The sequence below is a fragment of the Typopeltis vanoorti genome, chromosome 6 (genome assembly GCF_054136105.1).
Source record: "Typopeltis vanoorti isolate ZY-2024b chromosome 6, IOZ_Tvanoo_1.0, whole genome shotgun sequence".
NCBI lineage: Eukaryota > Metazoa > Arthropoda > Arachnida > Uropygi > Thelyphonidae > Typopeltis > Typopeltis vanoorti.
This window is the reverse complement of record NC_143554.1, coordinates 126,237,132-126,249,104: the sequence shown is the minus strand read 5'-3', so window position 1 is coordinate 126,249,104 and position 11,973 is coordinate 126,237,132. Positions and strand designations below refer to the sequence as shown.

The window sequence follows — 11,973 nt, the reverse complement described above, 5'->3', positions numbered from 1 at the left end:
TCGGCTGATTCAGAGCATTTGGAAGGTAGGGGCAACTATACGTAGATACCTTGATTACTGTATAATCTCTATATAATGAAATTGATCCGCTTCTTTGAGAGAAGACTGAAACGGATATGATGCTATTCTTCCGCGTTTCCATGGTAACGAGGGATGTATTCTACTTGCATCTATTCTTCTTCTTCTACGCGTTATTCCCGCTTCCTATGCAGGGTTCGCGTGTTACTTAGATGCGACTTCTTGTTAGTACTACTCCTCAACCGACCCGTCGCCGGGTCTGCCGCTGGGGATATATATATATTTTTGACTGTAGAGGCGTATGGTCACGGGGCTGGTTTGCGGGATGAAAACCGCCAGATAAACTGGCGGAAAAAACTCTACTGACCGCGCCCAAGACCGACTAACTTGGCTATGCCTGAGGAAGATCCTCAAATTCCTCACGTCTACAACGGGAATCGAACCTGGGACACTCCTTCCCCAGGCATATGGTTGCGAAGCGCAAAGCCACTAGGCTAACCGTGCGGTTCTACTTGCATCTATTAGTTGTCAAAATAGCAAATGAATGGTCCTACTTTACGTAGCATCAATAAATAATATTTTAGCGAGTAACACCCGACAAGATTCTTGTATAATAGAGTATAATTAAAACCATATAAAAATAAGGGTTTTTTTTTGTTGTTGCTATTCTATATTATTGCTAGTAGCTTATTATGAAATAAAGTAATTTCATAATTTCAAAATAAAGTAGCTTATTATGAAATCATATGAAAGTGGGGAAAAGTGGTCTAATATAATTTTATTTTGCCAACGTTCACAGGGGCAGGTGATATTACGTACTCATAATCACACCCCCCCTTCCTTCCCCCCAATGTCAAGTTACAATCGAAATCATTAAAGAACACGGATTCCTCTGTCTAATTCGTTGATGTTTGTATTAATTCATTATCTGGGTTTCTCAAGCTTTCCATAGGTAGGTCACGTGTCAGTGACACAAAAATGGAATTCTGGGTAGGTTTCGCTCTACTGGTTACAGACCAGTTACCCACTTATCCAAACCGTTCTCGGCACGCGCAGTGCCCATTAACTTAAACGATAGATTTGGTAAAACTTGAAAACTTACATTTTTCTCAAACTTTATGGCACTTTGTTGTATCTCGTAGGGTTAATACGAGGTCAACTCCTTCGTATACACACAATGACTCGATGGTAATTGAGCAGCTTAAAGAAGAATAATCTGAACAAAGAATGTCGACAGCAGATGACATTGGATTGCATCCTGTCGGAAAGGGCGGAAGCACAAACAGGTAGTGGTTGCAGCTCGTCAAGGTCTTTTGGCCTCTGGCGAAACAACAAAACGCAAGTGGGTCATCCGAAGCCGTTCGTTGGGCGAGAGTTTCGTCGTGGAGCATCGATTCCGTAGGTTGAGACCGGTTTTGTACAATCTTACCGATGACGTCATCTTCTTAATTGCCTACTTATTTCTAGAGCAACACTTACGTAACACTTCTGTCGACCGACTTTATGGATTATGGCGGACATACTACGGCCAGAAAGTCTATCACGAAATAGTTGTTCGAGTAGGGTGTAAGAGCGAAACCAAAGGATACTGGAAAGGTTAGATCTCGTGATCATGACTACCTTGGCTCTGAAGGGCATATGTGTGTTGTTGTGGACTCTGCTGGCGTCGTCACAAGGTAAGATCATTTCAGGTCCAATACTCTCTCTTATTAGGTAAGGTATTCGACTGTTTGATTGGGTTAACGGTACTAGAAATAGTTGCCTTGTTTACTAAGCGAACGTTGTAATTTAATCTATATAAATCTTTTTCTTAAACAGCGAAAAGGGAAAAAAAAGTATTGAATGACTTCAAATTTCTGAATTTTTCTTTAAAAAAAAAAACAGCGATCTTATGTTTCATTTTCTTTAAAATAAAAAAAATCCATGACGGATTTACTTGGACTCGAGTATAAAATGAAAAATAAGTTCAAGCAGACCAGTTTCGGATTTTCCTCAAACCAAAATGCTGCAAAAAAAAAAAAAAAATCGACGTAAAATGTTAAAATGGACCGCCCTTGTAAGTGTGAACAAATCATTATTTAACTCAAAATATACGCATATTCAAAATCAGTTATCTCACCAGGTGGCAGTAGCAGTGGATTAAATAACGAAAACCTGATTCATTATAAGCAGGCTGTTTTAAAGTTTTAAATCATAAAATTTGTGGATTATTATGCTGTTAATTAATTATAAACTGTAGATGATATCTCTCGAATTCTTTTTTTTTTTATCTATCAACTCAAAACGACATAACTCAATATATTTGCTTGTATTTGCAGGATTTGTGAAACGGTGTTATTCATGTAGATCACGTGGGGAACTAGGGGATTGCAAAGATCCCTTTTTCCATAATGCGTCTACAACGGATGGTCTTCGAGGCATTGATCCAATTCCTTGTGCTTCAGGATGGTGCGCAAAAATTGTCGAAGGTCAAGACGATGGTAAGTTTTCAACTTTGCGAATCTGAATTTTTTTTTTTTTTTTTTTTTGCTGTCTTTTGCAACCATTTTTATATGACGCAATACCAATGCACGATTTATAGCATATTATAATCCAAATATATCGAAGACAAAACCTGAAATCGTATTATATTACAGATATAATGTAATTCAATAAAATGATTGAGTTTTCTGGTTCTCATTGAAGAAGTTTTGCAAAAGAGTACTAAAGGATTCGATTTCATTTTTTTTTTTTTTTACCTTAAAAGCGTATGGTTGTTTCGAATTATGATTTCTATTTCGCTGCGTTTTTTTTTTTCTTCTTAAAATGGCTCCACTATCAGTCCTATCTCATTCGATGATTACATACAAGTCTCAACACTTCTTTTTTTCCTCCCCAAGGATTTTTATTTTTAGCGTACAAGCAAAAAAGCTCATTAAATCAGCTGTTCGTGCACGTTTCTCTCCCTCCTCTTTTTCATAACTTTAGGATTTGTCTATCTTAACACCAGACGGCCCTCTGAACGTTGTTTCCCGAATCAAAGTAACATGACCACCGGGTGAACTCGTCAAGTGGGCAATATAGCTTTAATTTATTATTATGGAAATTTAAAAAGAAAATAAATGGAAATAAATGTTAATATTAAATCAAAGTTTTAAAACTTAAGTATTGTTTTCAATTATTTTAAAATAATTGAAATATTTAAAAACCCTTCAGTATTTTTGTATAAATTTACTAACACAATAAGCAAAATTTTACTGACTAATGTATCTAATAGATACATTAGTCAGTAAACTGGAAACCTAACTACGAAATAAGTTTTCTCCCTATCTCTCAAGCCCTTCTCATAATTCTAGATTTTATACGTTGGTAGGCGTTTCATGAGGCCATACACTTCACAGGAATATATATAAAATCTTAGAAAAAGAAACATGTCCAAAGTACGATGATTTGTCTGGATCCACATCTTCATCACTAACAGTAAAAATGTGACCAAAATAGTGCTTATGTATCCGTTAGAAACAAAACATGCAAGAATGGCTAGACATTAGGAGATGTCTAGCCATTGATGTCTCAAGTCATGTTAAAATCTATTCAAATAGAAAATAACATTAATGTACCTCCACTTTAAAAAATCCTATTCCTCTTTTCTATCGCAGTAGTTTCCTTGAATCTATCCAAGTCATGTACATCATAATACACCACAAACTTGTACAGGATAAGAATGATTATCATAATTGCAAGCTCACAAATCTCTAATCTGTGTCATAGTTGATACTTTTAGTGTTCCAAAATGATCTACGTGTTAGAGTCATACTGGAACTCCGTTAGAATTTTGCTTTCATCGAAATTTTGGTAATGCTTTCTGTTATTTGTTCTTGGCGTTGAGGTTACTTCTACCCTTTTTGAAGTTTACTGTATCAGAGTTTGATTTTTTTTTTCTAAACTTATTTTTAGGTGTTTGCTTCTCAAAATTCAGGGATGAAGTTTGTGATCTCAATTTTAGTTAACCGGACCATTTTAGCGATAAATTTAAACAAAATGTATCTGTATAAAGTTGTTTTGCTTAATTGATAAGATTTGTCGTGTCATCAAAAATTTGATTTACGTTCGATCATTTCAGTGGTGGAATGATATTATACAGTTGAGCATACAAGTACAGAAATGATTAAAAAAAAAAAAAAGGTGCGTTTTGATGGCATTTTTGCACAACAATATCATTCACTATCATTGAATGGAGGGACGTATTTTTCCACTGACCAAAATTCAGCTGTGACAAATTTAGTTGAGATCCTAAATACCAAATTTCACTGAATTCCATCTGGTCGGAAATGATAATTTCAATCACGTTGTTAATAAAAAGGACGTGACTGTACTCAAAAATTAAAATGAACAAACAAATTTTGTGGCCGCCTTAAATACCAATTTTCATTAGAATTTTATAACACAGCTTCATTTGATTTATTTTGAAATGTTTTTACACTTGTAATGGCCTCATTCTAACCATTGAGATGAGAAACTAAGTGGAATTTTTATTTAATTCCATCAATCCAGAGCCAAGTCGTTTCGGGTAATTTCGAAACAGTTTGCCAAATTTCGCACATCAAATATCCTGACTGAAATCAAAATTGAGAGAACTCGACACATTTTTGTAAGGATTCCAAATGCCGAATTTCTAACAACATCCATTTAGTCAGACCTAAGAAACAGCGTGCTTATAGGGCAGAGAAAAACGAATCTAACAGTGCTGGAGCATTTTGTGAAATGTACTTAAAACGAATTAAATTTCCAGCTGTTGTGAGTTATTATAATATATTATGCTATATTATAATAGCTGTTATTCCAAATTTATCTGTAACAATCGAGAGTATCCATAACACGTTCCTTATTAGTTAATCAAATTAACTGGAATTCACAGCAATCCATCATTTGATTTGGAACACACCACACTAGGAGAAAATTATAGTAAACTAATTCTTTTTATTCTCAATATGATTAAAAATATTAATTCTAATTATATGAGCTAGTCGTTCACTATCGACTAAGATAAACTCACACTTTAATATATTATTATTTTTTATGTTTTTTATAAAATTTTTTATCTCCTCTCCTCGCATTATTATCTGTTTCGTTCTTAAATCTATTCACCTTGTCTGCATCCCCCAACACTATGCGGGACATCATTCCATAAATGTTCTACACTAACTGTAAAAAAGTAAGCTCCTTATATTATCGCTTTCATTTCCACTATCTTTTATTATGCTTCTTAGTACGTTCAGCTTCAGCTAAGTTCAATAGGGACTGGTTATCATTATTATATTTGACATGGACTAATTAAAAAACTTGAATTAACTCTCCCCTCCTCCTGACAAATGATAGTGAATCTCCTATGTAATTAGGTCGACATCCTGCGAAACTCAGTTTTTAGAGCCTCAGTTTGAACTTCATTGGCTACAGCATTGCGATCCATTACCCTCCACGGGTATTAATCACCACATTATGAATAAGTAAAGCCGGCTCTAAAAATTCGGACGATCCCTAGGCCACTCAATTTTGGGCGAGAGACCGTCCATCTCAGTGATGGCCTTCCACCCACCACCACCACCGAGCAGAACCGCTCATATTCCGAAGAAAAGCATTCACCGACAAAGCCCCTCACCGGGCCGTGCCGGAAAACACTTTCTCCGGAGACTCAAATTGCTCCCTTAAGGCAAAAACCCTATGAGAGCGAACTCAAACTTTCAAATCTCTGCGTCCCAGAGGGGTAACAGCAACAGCCGAGCCTCAGTTAAACTTCATTGGTACAGCATTGCCATTCATTACCCTCCAAGGGTATTAATCACCGCATCTCACGGTCGATCGCTCTCAGCTCGAAATCATTTGAAGCGTCCTTATATAAGGACTTGCTTAAAGGGGCGAAGCAAGAATGCTTTTCATCTTCCCCGTTATCAGTAGAGGACAGTGTAGGGATAAGGTGTTTATGAGCTATTAAAGTTCTGATCATGACAGGAGGGTAAAAGCAATAGCCGAGCCTCAGTTAGAACTTCATTGGCTACAGCATTACCATCCATTACCCTCCAAGGGTATTGGATTGAATGAATCAATCACCACATTTCATTTCACGGTCGATTGATTCATCCTCTCCGTTATTTGTTATCTACTCTATATAAAATAAAAAGGTGTTAGAAGGTTTATTTATGATTTTGCAGGATTATAAATATCTATTCTACATATTCATGAAATTAATTTTTCTTTCTTAATTTTTTCTTACTTTATTTATCTTTCTTCCATTAAAATTCCTTTAATTAGAGGTTTCCAGGAATTTAAGATAAGCCGAAATTTGAAACGTTTTTATGTCATGGATGTGACATAAAAACGTTTCAAATTTCGATATATATATATATATATATATATATATAGTGTATATATACAGGGTGTTCGGGATAAATTTGACAGTTTCGTAAGGAAAAAGAAAATCTTCTTTGTATCTATTAAATTTAATGAATTGACAAAAAAACATTACAGGCAGAGTTAATTACAATACTATCAACAAGATTTACTCAAAATAACCACCATTAGCATCGATCACAGCTTCAATTCTGCTTCGGAACCTCGAACAAGCTGATGCTACAGTCTCCCTGGGAAGGGCCGCAAAAACTGTTTTAATTTTATCCATTAGCTGGGCTTTTGTATTACTGGAAGTGCGATTGGTGTCTTTTTCAACTGCGCCCCATACAAAATAATCCATGGGGTTAAGGTCTGGGGAGTTTGGAGGCCAAACATTTGGACTGGTGAAGTCGTAGAAATTTTCAGACAACCATTTTTGACTTTTCCCAGAGGTGTGGCAAGGGGCCGAATCCTGCTGCCATACATACGGCCTACCATTGGCTACCCTTGTTATCCAGGGCTTGACTACAGTTAGCAACTCCACGAACAAAGCCCGAATTCCAATGCCAGGGTTCTTCAACACCTGTTCCTGCAGATTTGCGAGGAATTCTGCTGTACGAACGCAATCAGATCGTCTGCTAGGGATCTTTCTTCTTGCTACATCCTCGTAGTCACCATTGCAAGTCTCTAGTTCATGCCTGATTGTTTTTACTGTATTCAGGGAGCATTGGGCAGCAGTCGTAATATCCTTATTTTGATGGCGGGCACGAATCATCATGATACAAGTTATTCTCTTCCATGATTCAGGTGGGTTCCAGCTATCCATCCTTTCTGACATCTTGTATATGAATGAAGAAGGGTCCAAACTTTTAAATGAAGAGAAGTGTGTGTTAATACATGTAACTTACGGAAAAATATAATTAATTATAAATATGTCAAATTTATCCCGAACACCCTGTATATATATATCGAAATTTGATATATATATTTTATGTCACGGATGTGACATAAAATTCGAAACGGATGTGACGTCAGCTTGGTAGGTCATGACTTTTGGAAGGCGACGAAATGCGTGATGCTTCCTCCGCCTTTGCTGAGAGTCGCCCTTGTGTTGCACTACCATTGGGTAAGTAGCTCTCTCCTAAAGGTAGTGCAACACAAGGGCAACCGCATATAATCACTCATGACCTACCAGCCTGGAAATCGAGGGGTTGGGCGTCGTAGGCGCCAAGGGGGCGTAGTTCCCCTAGTATATATATTAAAAACAAAGATTTAAGTATATATATATATATAATTTCATATTTTTACGAATCAGTTTTTACACTTTTAACAATTGATGTATAATGGCCCGTTGTTCTAATGCCATAACTTTTTCTTTGTGGCAGTGTCCTGTCCTGTCCTTCCATTAAAAATCTTCACATTTTAGCCTATTCTAATTACTTTTAAGTATCCTTGGAAGGCAAAAAGTAGCATTAAGTTCGCTATAGCCATTCAGATAAATCCCTGCTTCATTCAGAAAGAAACATACTACAAACGATAGCATCATGTTATCTAGGCCAACACTGCCTAGCTATCACTGCAAAAGAGATTTGAAAATGTGTTCGCTCTTCTTTCTATGACGCGTTTCTGAAAGTGCAGGAATGAAATTTCTTCCATATCGAAAATTTCGAGTGTTTGAATTCTGATTTTCCCTTTCAGTCGTTTTCCGACCGTAGGTGACTTTGTAGACATTGGCCACAAAGTATTCCTGGTGAGATTTTTACAGGGCAGTTCACAATTGCTTTCCCCAATCCCCCAATTTTTTTTCCGGGCTCAGGACCGGCATATGGCTGGGAAGTATTCATGACTGTAATCCATGTGTGTTAACGGGGCCGGTTTGCCTGTTCTGGGGGGGGGGTGAAAAAACCTTCCCCACCGTATGAGACCGGCTAACTCACCTTTAGTCGAAAGAGACCAGATAAAGGTTCCTCACGTCACGGACGGGAATCGAACCCAAGTCTTTCCGACCAAAGGATTCGTCGAGTGTTTACCGATTATTAAATTCACAGTATAATTTGCATGCCTGGAGTAGTTTTTATCACACTGAAATTTATACTTTTCTTCATTACATGTGTACAATATATTAGCTTGCCAGTATTCATTACATTTCAAAGCCAAGCATTCTGGAAAACTATTTGTCGCAGTAAATTGTAATTTTCAACACTAGCAGATATGAAACATCTACCAGTGATGAGAAAATTTACATCTAGTTTTAAAGAAACAAATAGAACGGTAGGCATATGAAACACAGAGGGGGGAGGGATTCGAAATAAAATAAATAAAAACCAAAAGTAATCTTGACGAATAAGAATTTCCACCAGACGGCCTATTACGAAATTTTTTTTTTATTTTATTTCATCCCATAATTTTTATTTTTATTTTGTTTTTGGATAGACTTTTAATTATACGATTAATGATGGAAGATAAAAGGGTTATATTTAAATTAGAAACTGTAAAAATTAAAATGAAAGACAACTCATCAAAGAAACCGCAGTTAGACAGTTTTTGACAAAAGACCACCCGCCATGATCACTCACTCAAGGTAGAACAAGGTAACAAGTCAACTCCGAATGATGTTGGCTCTCTTTCTAAAACTGAAACGGAGCGTTGAAAGTAGAAAAATATTGTCTTTAAGAACACAGAAAAGAAAGTGAAGCATTTAAACATGGAAGAATAACTGCATTCAGTTTTATCGTCGAAAGTGAGGGAATTGATAAAAGTATCTTATTTTTCTCATTACGTTATACCCAACCCCATTTTATACTAATATATTAATTATTTATATACTAATATAAATAGAAATAGACACTTTAATATATTATATAAAATAAAGATGGATTTCTTTAAATGTTAATATCATTATCACTCACCCATGATGGCTTATGGTGTGGGTGACAATCTCGCTACTCAGAGTTCTATCTCACATCCTGTCTAAGAGATTTCAAATTCTGGCTCTCCAATTAAATGGACCCCTGGAAAATAAAAATCAAATTCTCTCACAAATTAATATTATCACTGGATGACATTGCAAACCTGTTATAAGACGTGCCTAACAAAAAAAAAAGAAAAAAAAAGAAAAATAATAATCAATAATGAGACTGACTCTTGCCTTTAAATCTTATTCTATATTTCGTAACGTGGATAAAATCCAGGAATGGTGGGAACGTCTAGTGGTCCAATCTGGACCACAAGACGTTCCATTCGATTGGACCACTCTTTTTAACAAGTGGTTAAACTTGTTAAAAAGATATCTTTTTAACAAGTTTAAAAAAAATTTTTTGGTGATATCTTTTGAATTGCTAACGATTATTATTATCATTCAATTTTCGCTCAACAACCAAAAAGATTCACGACGATGCAAGTTTTGCCTTTTGTTTTCAGAAGTTAGTCTTTCCTGCTAGAATACCCCCCCCCACCTCTCTCTCTCTCTCTCTCTCAAGATGTGCGACTCACAGATGCCTCTAGAATTCATCAATATCGCTTACGCATCCTCTGGTTTTGTCTATGAATGTATATACAGTATATCAACTGTTTTCAAATGCTTGATTACTGTTCAAGGATCTAATATTATGTACTATGAATAAAATGCGATAAAGGTTATCGCATTTTATCAAGAATGATTTTGTGAACATGAATTCATGAATGTATGAATGTGCCAATGAATAAAAGAAACTACTGTTTAAAATATTTCTAATATGGATAGTTTATTTGTTCACATATATTGACATAAGAAATAGAAGAAACAATTGCAGTACATTATTACAAATTAAAAATACAATTTAAAAAAAAAAACTCTTCAAATATGAAATTCAGCGCAGTTTCATTTGATGGGATGATTAAAAAAAACTGATTTCTTTTAGTAGAAAATGTCATTAAATAAGAAATCGCTGATTTATGTCCACTGCTCGTATATTTCCAAAAGGAAATATACGAGCAGTGGATTGCAAGTAGTACTGTAAATGAAATGGCTCCTGACGTTTCCAGGAGGAAAAATCTCTCCTCCACCATATACGACTGGACAAACTCACTCATCTTGAGATGAAAAGTCCTTATAAGAGGGTTTTGTGTACTAGACGGTATTTGAACCGAGTTCTTTCCAACAGGTGCAAATGTGCATCGTTCTTGCGATTATGTTAAGTTGCATTGAGACAAAGGATAAGGAGAAAATCTAAAATCCCTACAATTAAATTTCGACCCTTTATGAAAATGTTCACGAACTTTAATAATTTGATAATTTACTTGGAATTTTGGTGTTTTTTTTAAGTATTTATAAGGAAAATGAAATGGGGGAATGAGGCAAATTGGGAAATATTTCGCCAGTGACTGTTAAATAAGATTCTCATCTAACTGTAATCATTTCTCAAATTAACTCTTATTGTGTTCTATTGCAGACTTCGACACTGCTACTGAGAGAATGTGTGTTCAACGTCCTCCAATAGATGGAGAAGAGCGCTGTGCTGAAACCTTCCTGGATCGTCATCGAGTGTATATGTGTTTCTGTATGGGTGATTTGTGCAATGCTGCCTCAAGATGTAACTGGCACACAGCCGTTGGGATAATATTGTTTACAATGTCGGTCCTCCTTTGGACTTGAAAATATCGTAAACTTCACAAGTGACTCCCAATCATAACGCGAAAATCAAGCAAAGATTCTGAGATTATTATCAGACAAAAATACATTCCAATAAGCAGTGCCTTGTTGTTAATCTGTGATAGCCATTTTCTTGCGTGAGTGTGAATCATATTTTTCTTAACATTCTTATGAACACTGATACATCCATTCATTTAGATCATGTTAAGAATAAGTTCGAACAGCTCAAATGGTGAACATCAGCGTAATTAATTCTTCAACGGGTTTATTCCTTCATTTATTTTAGTAATTAATTTTTGTGCAATTACTCAGTGGGCATGTAATGTGTGGCTAATTCAAAACATGTTCAAGTTCTCAACTGTGCAATAATTGATTTTTTATACTCTAACCCAAAGAATAGAAGATAATGTTTTAATTGTGAGCAAAAATAGTTATTTTAATGAATTACCTGCGTTTTGATTTTTGGTGTAGCTGTATATTTTATTAAATTTTATTTTTTGGTAATAAATTGCGACGTTTATGATTTTTCTTAAGTTTCTAGGCTACATGAAATAAATAAATAAACTTGAATGTTTCATGAGACTTTATTATGCTTAGCTATATTTTACAGGTGTGCAAAGCAAGTATTTTGCCAAGGAGAATTCAGTACTACGATTAAGTACTACGTTAGCTCTGTCAGATGTCAGTACTGTAATAATCATTTCAGTAGCAAAAAAATATTTTTTTTTTATCACACAGTATCTTCAGATCTTACAAATGGACATTGTGGAGAGGGGAGGGGGAGAGGGAATAGAAGCGACCTCAATTCGCATAAGGTCAATAAAACTCAATATGGCTTCTGCATATCAGATCAGTGAAATCTCTTGATACAAAAAGCAAAATAAGATTCCCAAGAAGGATTTCATCTTATGTGTGATATCCAGGCCGTTAAATACTAAAATGTATTATAATAATATATC

General features: G+C 35.5%; 1 protein-coding gene across 1 annotated transcript; it reads left to right on the top strand.

Moving 5' to 3' along the window:
* Positions 1 to 1,255: 1,255 nt before the first annotated feature.
* Positions 1,256 to 11,549, top strand: rtv (QVR superfamily protein rtv). Its single transcript, XM_090393682.1, has 3 exons — positions 1,256 to 1,694; positions 2,337 to 2,498; positions 10,815 to 11,549. The coding sequence occupies exons 1-3, from the start codon at positions 1,631 to 1,633 to the stop codon at positions 11,015 to 11,017; spliced, it is 429 nt and encodes a 142-aa protein (XP_090249808.1). The 5' UTR covers positions 1,256 to 1,630; the 3' UTR covers positions 11,018 to 11,549.
* The last annotated feature ends 424 nt before the right edge of the window (positions 11,550 to 11,973 follow it).